Source organism: Balaenoptera physalus (assembly GCF_965194825.1).
Source record: "Balaenoptera physalus genome assembly, chromosome: 17".
NCBI classification, from domain to species: Eukaryota; Metazoa; Chordata; class Mammalia; order Artiodactyla; family Balaenopteridae; genus Balaenoptera; species Balaenoptera physalus.
The window spans coordinates 33,931,730-33,948,221 of NC_138895.1; the positions used below are offsets into that span (position 1 = coordinate 33,931,730).

Here is a 16,492-nt window from a genome sequence, read left to right on the forward strand (position 1 = left end):
TAAAGATGCTAACAGAAAACTACTAGATCTAGTCAATCAATTTGGTAAAGTAGCAGGATACAAAATTAATGCACAGGAATCTCTTGCATTCTTATACACTAACGATGAAAAATCTGAGAGAGAAATTAAGGAAACACTCCCATTTACCATTGCAACAAAAAGAATAAAATGCCTAGGAATAAACCTACCTAAGGAGACAAAAGACCTGTATGCACAAAACTATAAGAAACTGATGAAAGAAATTAAAGATGATACAAACAAATGGAGAGATATACTGTGTTCTTGGATTGGAAGAATCAACAGTATGAAAATGAATATACTACCCAAAGCAATCTACAAATCCAGTGCAATCCCTATTAAACTACCAATGTCATTTTTCACAGAACTAGAACAAAAAATTTCACAATTTGTATGGAAACACAAAAGACCCCGAATAGCCAAAGCAATCTTGAGAATGAAAAAGGGAGCTGGAGGAATCAGACTTCAGACTATATTACAAAGCTACAGTAGTCAAGACAGTATGGTACTGGCACAAAAACAGAAATATAGATCAATGGAACAGGATAGAAAGCCCAGAGATAAACCCACACACATATGGTCACCTTATCTTTGATAAAGGAGGCAAGTATATACAATGGAGAAAAGACAGCTTCTTTAATAAGTTGTCCTGGGAAAACTGGACAGTTATATGTAAAAGAATGAAATTAGAACACTTCCTAACACTATACACAAAAATAAACTCAAAATGGATTAAAAGCCTAAATGTAAGGTCAGACACTATAAAACTCCTAGAGGAAAACATAGGCAGAACACTCTATGTCATAAATCACAGCAAGATCCTTTTTGACCCAGCTCCTAGAAAAATGGAAATGAAAACAAAAATAAACAAATGGGACCTAATGAAACTTAAAAGCTTTGGCACAGCAAAGGAAACCATAAACAAGATGAAAAAACAACCCTCAGAATGGGAGAAAATATTTGCAAATGAAGCAACTGGCAAACGGTTAATCTCCAAGATTTACAAGCAGCTCATGCAGCTCAATATTAAAAAACAAACAACCCAATCCAAAAATGGGCTGAAGAACTAAATAGACATTTCTCCAAAGAAGATATACAGATTGCAAACAAACACATTAAAGGATGCTCAACATCACTAATCATTAGAGAAATGCAAATCAAAACTACAATAAGGTATCATCTCACACCAGTCAGAATGGCCATCATTAAAATATCTACAAACAATAAATGCCAGAAAGGGTGTGGAGAAAAGGGAACCCTTTTGTACTATTGGTGGGAATGTAAATGGATACAGCTACTATGGAGAACAGTCTGGAGGCTTCTTAAAAAAGTAAATATAGAACTACCATATGACCCATCAATCCCACTGCTGGGTATATACCCTGAGAAAACCATAATTTAAAAATAGACATATACCACAATGTTCATTGCAGCACTATTTACAATAGCCAGGACATGGAAGCAACCTAAATGTCCATCGTCGGATGAATGGATAAAGAAGATGTGGCACATATATACAATGGAATATTACTCAGCCATAAAAAGAAATGATATTTAGTTATTTGTAGTGAGGTGGATGAACCTAGAGTCTGTCATACAGAGTGAAGTTAGTCAGAAAGAGAAAAACAAATACCATATGCTAACACATATATATGGAATCTAAAAAAAAAAAAAAAAGTTTCTGATGAACCCAGCGGCAGGACAGGAATAGAAGTGCAGACGTAGAGAATAGACTTGACACAGGGAGGGGGAAGGGTAAGCTGGGACGAAGTGAGAGAGTAGCATTGACATATATACACTACCAAATGTAAAATAGCTCATAGGAAGCAACTGCATAGCACAGGGAGATCAGCTTGGTGCTTTGTGACCACCTAGAGGGGTGGGATAGGGAGGGTGGGAGGGAGACATAAGAGGGAGGAGATATGGGGGTACATGTATACCTATAGCTGCTTCACTTTGTTATACAGCAGAAATTAAGACAACATTTTAAAGCAATTATACTCCATTAAAGGCGTTAAAAAAAAGACATTACTTGCCAAAATATTACTGTTATATTAACAGCAGACTTTTCACTGGCACTAATACGTCCCAGATAATAATGGAATATATTCAAAGTGCTGAGGAAAAATAACTTACAATCTAAAATGTAGTACCCAGCTAAACTATCACGCTATTATTCAAGTGTGATGGCAAAATACAGATTTGCTCATGCATAAAAAGGTTAATAGAATTTCTTATTCTCAGAGCTACAATAAAAAAACTATTATAGTTTGTGCTTTGACAATAAGATGGTATGTTAGCTAGAGTTCTGCAGAGAGACAGAATCAACAGGAGATAATAGATAGATGATAGATGATAGATAGATAGATAGATAGATAGATAGATAGATAGATAGATAGATGATATATAGATAGATATTTATTATGAGGGGTTGGCTTACATGATCATGGAGGCTGAGAAGTCCCATGAACTGTGGTCTGCAGGTTAAAAGGTCATGAAAGCTGGTGGTGTGGTTCCAGTCAAAAGTTGAAGGCCTAATAATCAGAGGAGTCAACGATATAAGTCTCAGTCCAAGTCCAAATGCCTAAGAACCAAGAGCACCAATATTTGATGGTAGGAGAAAATGGACTTCCCAGTTTAAGCAGAGAACAAATTTGCCTTTCCTCGATCTTTTTGTTCTATTCAAGATCTCAGCATATTGCATGATGCCCACTCACATTAGTGAGGGCAATATTATTTATTCAGTCTACAGATTCAAATGCTAATTTCTTCTAGAAACACCCTCAAAGTCATACCCAGAAATAATGTTTAACCAGCTATCTGGGCATCCTTTACCCAATCAAGTTGACACATTAGGTTAACCATCATAGATGGTGAACTCAGAATAAAGGTGAGGGACAAAAACTTCTGAGTTAAACTCTAATTTGATAACATGTAGCTGGAGAGATCAAGATGGCAGAGTAAGAGGACATGGAGCTCACATTCCCCACAAACACATCAAAAATACATCTACATGTGGAACAATTCTCACTGAAAACTAACTGGAAACTGGCAGAAGGACTACTGCACAACCAAGGCTGTAAGAAAAATACACATGTAATCAAGTAGGAAGGGAAGAAAAGCAATTGGATTAGGACCTGTGTCCCTGGGAGGGGACTCAGAGGAAAAGGGAGATTGCATGGTTGACACTTGCCTAGGGGAGTGAGCACATCAAGCCACAGACTGGGAATCTCAGTCCTGGGATTCTACAGAGAGGATACAAGTCCTCTTGTCTTGTTGGAGAACTGCTGGGACAGAGAAAAGCTGGAGAAGACTGGACTCCACTCATGAGAAACATGTGTGTACTCGCTAGTCCCAGAGGTAGGACAGAGAGAGGTCTGCTCTAGCAGACGCCAGAAATCTGGCAACTGCCTTGCTGCATGCCCCGGCCCAAGCTGAGCAAATGCTCTGGCCCTGCTCACTCCAAGTCATGGAATGGCACTAGATCTGGGGTGGCAAAGGCCAGGGAAAACACTCAACCTTGGGATGCAGAGGCCACCATACCCTGGATCAGAGCCTGGGTGGGACTGCAGCAGCCATTGTTGGTGCTTACTCAAGCAGTGGCCCAGAAGCAGCCCATTTCCAGACAACAGCTACTCTACCACAGCCCACCGCCACACCCCCATATAGGCAGAGAAACCACATGGGCCCTGCCTTCCCTGTAGAGCTGTTCCACAACAGAGTAGGATGGAAGAGGCTGGGGAGAGTGACACCTATGAAAAAGAAAGGGGTCTTGTCCTTGAGGCAGGATGGAGAGAGGTCTGCTCTAGAGGCTGCCAAGTTTCTCATGACTGCCTTGTCATGTACTGCAGCCCTAGCCTAGCAAAGGCTCTGGCACCCCTCACTCCCTACCACAGTGTGGCACTGGATCTGGAGCAGCCATGAGCAGAGTAACTGTGGACTGTGTCTGAGCAGAGCTGCAGATGCCTACACAGGCAGCCCATCTGACCTCTGTATGTGAATGGGCTTCACTTGCTTCAACACTCCCCTCCTGTGGGGTATAGATCCCCGTGCAAGGAGAGGGAAAAACCCATAGGGAACAGAGCCAGATCAAGCTCGACCCTCAAAGTTTCTTCTCCAGTATCTTGGGATCAGACACCACCTTTGAAAGGATGGTGATATCCACTGAGCAGAGAGAAAGTCTTGCCTCATACCCAGTCTGACTTTAGCCCCTCCATATCCAGCTCCACCTCCTACCAAGGTGATAGCTGCTGGCAAAAATGAGGAAAAGTGTGACAGCATCCACATGAAACCAGCCCTCCCACCAAAGGCATTTGGCACATGCAATCTGCATAGGGATACTCCCACATAAGAACAACTCTTCTAGACCTGCAAAAGGTAACTGTTTCACTTAAATTCACAGAGGCAGAGACAGTTAAGTAAAAATGAAAAGGCAGAGGAACTACTCTCGATTGAAAGAGCAAGAGAAAAACCCTGAAAACATAAATAATGAAACAGAAATTTAAAAATTACCAGATAAAGAATTCAAAATATTGATAATAAAAATGTTAACTGAATTAAGAAAAAGAATTGACCTAAACACTGAAAATTTTAACAAGGAAATAGAAAATATAAAAATGAACCAATGAAAAATGAGTAATTCAGTAACTGAAATAAAAAACACACTAGAAGGAATGAACAGCAGACTAAATGATATGGAAGAATGTGTAAGTGATCTGGAAAACAGAATAATGGAAATCACTCTATCAGAACAGCAGAAAGAAAAACAAATTTAAAAAATGAAAGCAATTTAAGAGATCTCTGAAATAATTTGTCCAAACATTCTCATTATAAGGGTTCCAGAAGGAGAAGAAAGAGGGAAAGGATTCAAAAATGTATTTGAAGAAATTATGGCTGAAAACTGCCCAAACCTGAGGAAGGAAGCAGATATCCAGACACAGGAAGCACAGAAGGTCCCCAAAAAGATGAACCCAAACAGACCCACACCAACACAGATCATAATTAAAATGGCAAAAGTTAAAGATAAAGAAGGGATTCTAAAGGTAACTGGAGAAAAAGAGTCATTTACAAGGAAATACCCATAAAACTATCAGCTAATTTCTCTGCAGAAATTTGCAGGCCAGAACGGAGTGTCATGATATACTCAAAGTACTGAAAGAGAAAAGCCTGCAGCATAGGATACTCTGTCCAGTAAGATTATCATTTAGAATAGAAGGAAAGATAATATCTCAGACAAACAAAAACTAAAAGAATTCAGCAATACTAAATCTACCTTAAAAGAAGTGTTGTAGGGTCTTTTCCATATGGAAAAGAAGTAAGAATCGATAGGAAAGGGAAAATCCCAATTGGGAAGGAAAATATATAGTAAGGATTGAAGACTACTTAACTAATCCAGTATTTAGATTAAAAAGACAAAAAAATGTAAAATCAATTTTAACTGCAATAAACAGTTAAGGGATAAGAATGAAGATGTGAAATAGGAACTCAGAAACAAAATGTGGGGGAGGGGAATAAAAAATGTAGATCTTTAGACTGTATTTGAACTTAATTGACTACCAGTTTAAAACAGTAGTTATAATTATGGGTCAACATATAGAAATCCCATGGTAACCACAAATCAAAAACCTACAATAGATACACAAGAACAAAAAAGAAAGGAATACGAGAATACTACTAAAGAAAATCATCAAGCCACAAGGGAAGAAACTAAAAGAAGTAATGAACAGAGAAGAAGTACAGAAACAGCCATAAAACAAGTAATAAAATGACAATAACTACATATCTATCAATAATTACTTTAAAAGTCAATGGACTAAGTGCTGTGATCAAAAGACAAGGTAGCTAACCAGATTAAAAAAACAAGACCCTTCAATATGCTGCCTAAAAGAGACTCACTTCAGGGCTAAAGACACACACAGACTGAAAGTGAGAGGTTGTAAAAGATATTCCATGCAAATGGGAACAACAAGAAAACAGGGGTAGCAATACACATATCAGACAAAATAGACTTTAAAACAAAGGCTATAAAAGAGACAAAGAAGGGCATTACATTATGATAAAGGGATCAGTAGAAGAAGAGAATATTACACTTGTTAACATATTTGCACTCAATACAGGAGCACCTAAATATATTGATATAAAGCAAATAGTAACAGACATAAGGGGAGAAATTGACAGTAATACCATAATAGTAGGGGGACTTTAACACCATACATCTATCAATGGACAGATTATCCAGACAGAATATCAATAAGGAACCAGTGGTCTTAAGTGACATAGTAGATATCTAATATCTAATAATAGATATCTATAGGACATTACATCCAAAACATTAGAATTAAAATTCTTTTCAAATGTACCCAGAATGTTTGCTGGGATAAACCACATGCTAGGCCACAAAACAAGTCTCAACAAATTTAAGAGGATAGAAGATATATCAAGTATTTTTTTTAATCAGAACAGTATGAAACTAGAAATCAAATACAGAAAGAAATACGGTAAAATAAAAAACATGTGGAGAGTAAACAACATGCTACTAAAAAAAAATCACTGGGTCAATGAAGAAATCAAAAAGGAAACCAGAAAATACCTCGAGACAAAGGAAAATGAAAATACAATACTCCAAAATCTACGGGATGGAGTAAAAGTAGTTCTAAGAGGGAAGTTCATAGCATTACAGGCCTTCCTTAAGAAACAAGCAAAATCTCAGATAAACAACCTAATCTATCACCTACAAGAATTAGAAAAAGAAGAAAAAACAAAGCCCAAATTCAGTGGAAGGAAGGAAATAATAAAGATCAGAGAAGAAACAACAGAATAGAGATTAAAAAAATAAAAAACAATAGAAATGATCAACAAAACCAAGAGCTTGTTTTATAAAAGATAAACAAAACTGATAAACTTTAAGCCAGGAAGAAGTAAAGAAGAAAAGAAAGAAGAAAAGAAAGAGGACCCAAATAAACAAAATAAATGCAAGAGGAGAAATAACAATTGACACCACAGAGAACAATAATAATAAGAGAATACTATGAACAGTCACATGCCAACAAATTGGACAACAAAGCAGAAATGGACAAATTTCCAGAAACTTAAAACCTGCCAAGATTGAATGAAGAAGAAACAGATAACTGAACAGATCTATCACTAGCAGTGACATTGAATTTGTATTAAAAAAAAAATTCAAGCAAATAAATTTCAGGATTGGATGGCTTCGCAGGGTAATTCTACTGAACATATGAAGAAGAATTAATACCTATTCTTCTTAGACTATTCCAAAAAATGAAGAGGACAAAACATTCCCAAATTCATTTTGTAAGGTCACCATTACCTTGATATCAAAACTAGACAAAAAAAGAAAATTACAGGTCAATACCTTTGATGAATATAGATACAAAACTCTTCAACAAAATGTTAGCAAACCAAATTCAACAATATATAAAAAGGATCATTCATCATGATCAAGTTGGGGCACAAGAATGCTTCAACATTCTCAAATCAATCAATGTGGTACACCACATTAAAACAAAGGAAGAAAATCTCACTATCATCTCAATAGACACAGGAAAAGCAGTTGACAAAAATTCAACATTCATTCATGATAAACACTATCATCAAAGTGGTTATAAAGGGAACATATCGCAACATAATAAAGGCCAGTTAAGACAAACCCACAGCCAACATGACACTCAAAGGTGAAAAGCTGAAAACCTTCTCACTGAATTCAGGAACAAGACAAAGATGCCCACTCTTACCGCTTCTATTTATCATAAGTAATGGAAGTCCTAGACACAGCAATCAGACAAGAAAAAGAAATAACAGGCATCCAAGTTGAAATGGGAAAAGTAAAACTGTCACTATTTGCAGATGACATGATACTTTATATAGAAGACCCAAAGTCTCCACCCAAAGACTGTTAGAACTAATAAATGAGTACAGCAAAGTTCCAGGATAGAAGCTGAATGTAAAAAAATCTGTTGCTTTTCTATATACAGTCAGAAAGAGAAAGTAAAAAAGAAATCCCACTTAAAATTGCATCAAAAAGAATAAAATACTTAGGAATAAAATTAAACAAGGAAGTGAAAGATGTAAATTCTGAAAAATATAAAACATTGATGAAGGAAATTAAAGATCATAGAAAGAAATGGAAAAATATCTTGTGCTGTTGGATTTAAAGAAATAATATTGTTACAATGGCCATGCCACCCAAAACAACCTACAGACTTAATGCAACCCTTATCAATATAACCATGATATTTCCCACAGAACTAGAACAAATTATTCTAAAATTCACATGGAACCACAAAAGACCCTAAATTGCATAAGCAATCTTGAGAAAAAAGAACAAAGCTGAAAGCATCACCCTCACAGACTTCAGAATACTAGAAAACTAAAGTAATCAAAACAGCATGGTATTGGCACAAAACAGATACATAGATCAGTGGAACAAAATAGATGGTCCAGAAATAAGCCCACATATCTATGGTCAATGAAAATACAACAGATGAGGTAAGAATATACAATGGAGAAAAGACAGTATCTTCAACAAGAAGTACTGGAAAAACTAGACAGCTACATGTAAAACAATGAGATTAGAACTTTACCTCACACCATATTCAAAAATAAAGACCTAAATGTAAAATCTAAAACCATAAAAATCCTAGAAGAAAACGTAGGCAGAAAAATCTTTCATGTAACTTGTAGCAATATTTTTTGGATCTGTCTCCTTGGGCAAAGGAAAAATAAGTAAAAGTAAACAAATGGGACCTAATTAAACTTAAAAGCTTTTGCACAACAAAGGGGACCATCAACACATTGAAAAGACCACCTACTGAATGGGAGAAAATATTTGGAAATAATATGACCAACAGGAGGCAAGTATACAAAATATGGAAACAGCACATACAACTCAGTATCAAAAAAACCAAACAAACCAATCAAAAAATGGGCAGAAGACATGAATAGACATTTTTCTGAAGAAAACATAAAGATGGCTAACAGGCACATGAAAAGATGCTGAACATCGCTAATTATTAGAGAAATGCAAATCAAAACAACAATGAGATATCACCTCACACCTGTCAGAATGGCTATCATCAAAATGTCTACAAATGACAAATGTTGGAGAGGATGTGGAGAAAAGGGATCCATTGTATGTTGTTGGTGGGACTGTAAATTGGTGCATCCACTATGGAAAATAGTGTAGAGATTCCTCAAAAAACTAGAAATAGTACTACTATATGATCCAGCAATTTGACTCCTGGTTATATATTGAGAAAAAAACCCCACTAATTCAAAAAAGTACATGCAACCCAACGTATATAGCAGCACTGTTTACAATAGCCAAGATGTGGAAGCAACCCAAATGCCCATCAACATATGAATAGGTAAGGAAGAGGTAAGAGAATGTGTACATGGAATATTACTCATCCATAAAAAGAATGAAATTCTGCCATTTACAGCAAGGTGAATGTGACTAGAGATTACTATGCTTAGTGAAGTAAGTCAGTCAGAGAAAGACAAATACTGAATGATATCACTTATATGTGGAATCTAAAATATAATTCAAGTGAATGTATATGCAAAACAGAGAAACTCACAAGTATAGAAAACAAATTAGTGGTTACCAAAGGGATGAGGGAAGAGAGGATGGGAAAATTAGGGGTGTAGAATTAAAAGATACAAACTACTATGTATAAAATATATAAGCAACAAGGATACCTTTTTTTTTCTTGAAACTAAATACATTTTAATAGAAAACAAAATACAAAATAACTCTTTTCAGAAAACAGAAATATTTAATCCTTTTTCCACAAATTAGAAGTTGCTTTATCCTCAGAGCATAGTTTTTGACGTGTGTGTTCGTACTTAAGATTTGTTTCACAGACTGTTCATTAAACTGCTATTGCAAAGCAGGAGGTGGGAGGGACAATCTCCCGGGGGGAAAAGACGCTGGAAAAGCCACACCTCAGAATCATTTGGAAATTCAACATTTTCTAATTCTATCTTTTGACTTCTCACTTCCAATTATTTTCATTTCTTTACCACAATCTATCCTTTCAGTGGAGAGAATTGTTAATAGAAGTGCAGCCACGAAAAGAATCTATCCCACCATCACTGCAAGAGCCCAAGACTTTCTCAATCAAAGCCACCCACCCACTTCTAGAAACATGTCAGCCGGAGTGATCAATCTGTCACCCAGAAATTTTCCCTTTCTCCCAATACACTGTACGACCAGATTCTCTGAATTCCCTGAACCTCAAAATTCCAAGTATCACAGCCAGTGCCAGGAGTAAAACCTGAAAGATGAGAGCAGAGAAGGCCCCCTCTGCCAGTGCTAGGTTTCCTCTTCTCATTAATAATAATAATTATAATTATAATAACAATAATAAAAAATCCTTGTTCTCTGTAATCACGAAAAAGGAAAGACATTTGCCAGGATGACCCCACCCCCTTTCCTAGTTCCCGCCCCCGAATTCTACCCAGATAGAGTCCCTTCCACCCAGTGACCCTAGAGCACTGCTCCCGGGGAGGGCGGCCAGAAAACCTCCTCTGGCCAAGTGCAGCCCCGGCAAAGTGAGGGCACCATGGCTCCAGAGACAGGAAGGGGCCGGCACGAGGACACAGCGGGATCTCTGTAATTCTTGATCTCACGTTCGTTCCCCGTCACTGCCCTTCCTTCCCCGTCCTACCACACTTGGGGGCTGAGCGAAGGGTGGCGGGCTCGGGATGTCCGCGGGACGAGGGGGCACGAGGGGGGATGCAGGGGGACACGGGGAGTCCTTCACAGTCAGTCAGTGATTCCATCCGTCTGTCCTAAGACCTGCCGTCTGGAGCCCTTCGCACGCCCCAGTCCGTTACATCAGAGATAAAAATCAATGTTCCTGATTTTCTTGTGTGATTCCGGTCACCAGCAGGAGGTTGCAGGCCATGAACTGCATGCTCAGCACATTGCTCATCTGGCCGGTGTAGACGCCCACGAGCTCGCTGGACAAGCCGTCGGCGGGCGCGCTGCAGTGCGTGCTCCTGATGTCCCAGACGCGCACCGAGTTGTCCATGGAGGCCGACGCGATCAGGCTGCTGTCCGGGCTGAAGGTGAGGCTGGTGATGCTGTCCGTGTGGCCCCGAAGCTCTTTGTAGAGCGTCCCGGATGCCAAGTCCCACAGCTTCAGCCGCTGGTCCTCGCCCGCCGATGCCAAGTACTTACAATTGGGGGAAAAGGCCCGATAGAGCACAGGGCCTTGGTGGCCAGTGAAGAGCCTCACCGAATTCCCCTGCTGGGTGCTCCACAGCCGGACCGTCTTGTCAGTCCAGCCCGTGGCTAAGTAGTTGGAATTGGGGTGGAACTTGATGCAGTCCACGTCCGCTAGGTGCCTGGCGTAGATGTGCAGCGGGTGCGTCCGATCAAACGACCACAGCCTGGCCGTGCGGTCGTGGGACCCGCTGGCGAAGTACAGGCTGTGCGGGCTGATGTCCAGGTCCCACACGGGGTAGGCGTGGCCCCGGTACAGCACGGTGTTGGTGAAGCTGCCGAGGTCCCAGTACCTGATGGACATGTCCTCAGAACAGGAGAGCAGCCCTGAGCTGTCCGCAAGGAACCTGGTGCTGTACACTGGCCCGCAGTGTCCCCGCAGGACCCTCATCTCTGTGCCTGCGTTATCGTCCTCGTCGTCCTGCGGGGACACATGCATGTGCACACACACACACACAAGAAAAGAGTGTTTAGTGGTCCGTCACGGAAAACAAACATCTAGAAACAAACAGACCTGCTTGGGAAACAGCACCTGCTCAGTAAATGACCCTGCTTTTTAGGGTGACTCCAGGAGAAGAACTCAATTGCATAACTGAATAAAATGTCTCCTACAACTTACAAACTGCCTTCCTTAAATTCACCTCGCAGCTAAGACTACAGCAAGGCTGTTAGTGCAGAGTGATGACTGTGGACCTTACTCTTAGGTTGAGGAGAACCGATTTCCAGAGCAATCACTCAAAAAGATGTACTTTTGAACTTATGTTCTTAGATGCTTTTATTCTACTGGCATGTCTTCGCCCGTCAGTCTCAGCTGCTTTGTAGGCCATGCTGCTCCCTGTCTCTAGTCCATTTAGAAAAATCCCCACGTGCCTGTTACTGCCACGCCTGGGGCCAGTGATGGAAGCAGGCGTGGTTTCACTTCGAGATTTTTCTACAGAACCGCTGTGGGAGTTCAGCCAAAAATAAAACCTGGACATACCACAGAAATAACAGTAGGCCAGGAAGGTGCAGCCATCAGTAAATTATGCTCACGTCCTGTGACCAGGCATGAATGGCTGGTGTCCAAAAGGAAAGAACAGTTTTGAAACCGTGACTTTCTGGAGGGTCTCAAATATTTTCCCAAAGTAACAAACGAGGCATGGATTCAGAATTGGTATAAATAAAGCCAAGTGACTCATGTGAGTCTTGGAAATGAATCCCTACGTGTGGCAGAAAGACGAGTCGTGGTGTGGGGGGAGATCCCCTCTCCTCATCCTCTTCCCCACAAGCACACTGTGTTCAAAGCCACTGTCCGTTCATTCTCTCGCCGACAAGCTCCTTATAACTGCAGCCGTCCTCACCCTGGAATTTATAAAGTCAAGTGACCTCACTGGAAGAGCAGGGGGTAGGATGAAGATTCTTGGACCAGCTTGCCTCGTAAGCCTCCTTCTCCAGGATATCACAAGCCAAGTGGATGCGGGACACGTCTACTTGATGGGGTTCGGATTTTAACTTCTTGGAACGCAGACTCCACAGTTTTATACAGGAGTTGTCAAAGCCAGCAGCGAGCAGCTTGCTGTCCAGGGAGACCTCCACCGTGTTCAGCAGCTGCTCCGTGTTGTAGAAGGCGTAGAAGCAGATGGTGGTGAGAGAGGTGGGGCCGTCCTTGACACGCTTAATGCTCTCCTGCAGGACCTCCAGCGTGGCCTCGTTCTGCAGGATGGGCGCGGGCACGTCGGCAGGCTCCAGGCCGCCACCCTCACCCCGGGAGGGGCCGCTGCTGGCATAGAGCTGGTAGTCCGTCCTCTTGGCGGGCTGCACGTCCAGGTGGATGTGCCAGGTGAGGACTCTGCACAGCGCAGTGTTATTGTCACTCTGGAGGTAGCGGAGAAGGTAGTTGTAGCTGTCTTCCTGCAGGAGGACCACGTACTTGTTGTCCAGGAAGGCCCACAGCCAGAAGTTAGACAGGATGTCCTGGATGCTCTGGGTGGTCTGCAGCTGCTCGATGACATCCTTCTGGCTGGCATTCTACAGAAACATTCTATGGAAGCAGCTGTAAAAGCTTTCCACTGTGCTCTTGGGACTGTTCTGGACCAGGTTGAGGTGGAGGTAGACAAAGAGAGGGGAGAGGAGAGGCATCACTTTGTGGCTGTGCTGGGATTCAGAATCGGTGAGGAAATTCCGCAGCAGTCCAAACTGCACTTCATATTGCTGGGGCTCTGCCTGGCAAGGGGCCGCAGACACTATGTTGGCACAACCAGATTCTGATTGGACTGTGAGGCTGGTGGCCATCTCCTCGGTGCTCTGCGACAGCCGCAGGCCTTGCTTCAGCGGGCCGTCCGCGTCCCCGTACTGCCAGCGTTTGAGGTAGCAGGACACGGCCATCTGGATCTGCTCGGTGTGTACCCGTTTCATGACTGAACATCCAAGGCAGCTCCTGCTCCCCCCGCCGCCACCGGGTTCGCCCCGCGTCCGCCTCCGTCGTCTCCGCGGCAGGCTCACGCTCCGCGGCCGGCTCAGCCGGGCCCCTGCGCCCCGTGCCCCGCCGCCCCCGCGGCGGCTCTGGGCTGCAGCCCCATGACTGATTGACACGGAGCCTCCGCGGGCTGGGCCAGGCCGCAAGGGCCTCGACGCGCGACCGTCTCCAAGGATACCTTTTATAGCACAAGAAATTATGGCCATTATTTTATAATAACTTTTAATAGGGTATAATTTGTAGGAACACTGAATCACTATGCTCTACACCTGAAACTAATATAATATTTAAATCAACTATTCCTCAATAAAAAACAAAGAAAAAAACATTTGATAACATGTACTATTAAATATGCTTGAATAATTATCATAAAAACGTAAGTATTTTTATTTTTTAAAAGGTAAGTAAAAACGACAAGATTGTGTGAGGGAAAGTGTTCAGTGGGTAAGTAAAGCATCCTAAGGAAATTCTCAGGATGAGAAAAGAAATACTGAATAACAGTAGTTCTGTTAGAAAAATGTATGGTGTGTAAATTTTGTAAATATTGTGCTGAATATCAACAGGGTGTTCTTTTGATTGCTGAGTAGTTATCTCATTGTGTGCATATACTATGCTTTGCTGCTTCAGTCACCAGTTGATACATATTTGAGTTGTTTTCAATTTTTGCTATTATGAATAATGCTGCAATGAACATTTATGTACAAGTCTTTGTGTGAATTTCTGGGTTATGGCAAATTTATGTTTAACTTTTCAAGATGCTTCTTAACTGTTTTCCTAATGGATGTACACTTTTACATTCCCTCAAGTCACGCATGAGAGTTCTAGTTCTTCACATTCTCACCAACACTTGTTATTGTCTGTTTTTTGTTTAGGACCATCTGAGTGGGTTTGAAGTTATATAGCATTAATTTATTAATCATTTATTTAATTATTTAATTTTAAATTTGCCCTTTTGAATTAGTAAAATCTTTGAGAAACTGACCGTGACCCCTCCCTAGGTCTCTGGACTCCTATATCTTTAATCTACTATGTAGTGTTGCTTTAAAAATTATGGTATAGCCATAATTCATTCATTGATTCATTCATTAATTGATTCTTCCATTCAACAATGATTAATCAAATACCTACAATAGGTCAGGCAAAGTTCTGGGATAAAAAGATGAGTTAACATGATTCCTGCCCTCAAAGACTTACTAATCTAATTGGTACCATGGACCTAGATAGTAAGAGTTACAATACAATGTAATAGATGCAAAAAGTACAAAACATACTCATTTTCTCGTCTAGTTAATCTTAATATGTCAAGGCCTTTCAGTTGCCATTTCCCTCGTCATGAGAACATCTTTCTCACATGCTCAAGGTTGATTTCTAGTGGTAAGGGAATTAGGTTGGAATGAGGAGCTTACTTCCAACAACACTACTGTGGGCTTCATATTTCACTTTACTTTAATCCATTATCAAGGCTACTATAGATAGTAGTTCAGAACTCAATATGATGAAAACACACCCCAGTTTCTGTTCTTACATCTTAAAGTAGAAAGATCAGATACTATTTCCATTAGTTGTCTATCTAAGGATATTTGTTGTCCATCTAAGGATAGGCCATTCCCTTGATAGATTTAGTTTCACCTCCACACACTAAGTTTTTCTTGAGGAAGCAGCTGGAATGAATAGAGATAAATTCTGAGATTCTGAGAACAATGGCATTTGAAAGCCATTTGGATCAGGTAAATAGGGCAATCCCTAAAGTAGATCTTCCTCTGATGTTCTTGTGATTTTTGCCTTATTGTATGCCCACACACAACGACCGCCACTTCCCACATCCAGTGAGTGACTAACTTACACAAAATTCATCTATATATTTTAAACCTTAATAAAAAGAAGGGATTCCTGTGATTGTTTGGTACTTCCCCTGACCTTTAGATAAGACTTAACTAAATTATTTCAGGTAGACATTTTCATATCTTATTAAATAGGGAAGAAATTCTACAACCTATTCCACATTGTTCAGAAGTCCTAAAGTCTATGATTTAACATGGAAAATAAACTAGGAAGTTGAAGAATTTATATAACTCATATCTAAAACACACATAACTAAATTAGCTGAATTTTCCAGAGTAAAACAGATATACATTTAAAATTTTGGTGAAGCATGCCATAAGATTATATTTTGTTCATTAATTCTGTCAGTTCACAAGCACTTATTAGGTATGGGTAATATATCAGGCAATATGTTAATTACTGTAGGTACACAGATAAGAGAAAGATGATCCTCAATTTAAAGGAACAGACTCGTTGGAGAGACAGATCTGTAAACAAACAATTACCACACAATATAATAAGCATAGAAAAAGTCATCAGGACAGGAATGAGGCAGTTTTAGGGAACATGTCTAAAGGAGAAGATTCTTGATTGTGTCTTAAATATTTGCTGCTCAAAGTGTGGTTTACAGACCAGTGGTATTTGCAACCACTGGAAGGCTGGTAGAAGTGTAGAATTTCAGGTCGTTCTCTATACATATCAAATAAGAACATGCATTTTAATAAGATCTCCTGCTCATTAAACATTGAGAAGTTTTGCCTTAAAGTATTCTTAGGAATTCTCAGGTGGATTGGAGGAAGGAAAGAATATTCTATAGAAGTAGGAACAATATGTGTAAAGAGACTATATTGGGCAGGGAATCCATATAATAGTGCATTCTGAGACAAAGATTTGTGTACAAGCAGTTTATTTGGGACGAAGCACTGGTAGGGAAGTGGGAATGAGGCAAG

At 40.2% G+C, this 16,492-nt stretch overlaps 1 protein-coding gene across 1 annotated transcript; it reads right to left on the reverse strand.

Annotated features, from left to right (window-relative positions):
* Positions 1 to 750: 750 nt before the first annotated feature.
* LOC309647051 (TAF5-like RNA polymerase II p300/CBP-associated factor-associated factor 65 kDa subunit 5L) lies at positions 751 to 15,938 on the reverse strand. The gene is given in 3 exon segments (XM_082433976.1): positions 751 to 11,687; positions 12,689 to 13,273; positions 13,277 to 15,938. Coding segments are annotated over 3 exon segments (2,034 nt in total). The 5' UTR covers positions 13,928 to 15,938; the 3' UTR covers positions 751 to 10,889.
* Positions 15,939 to 16,492: the final 554 nt, after the last annotated feature.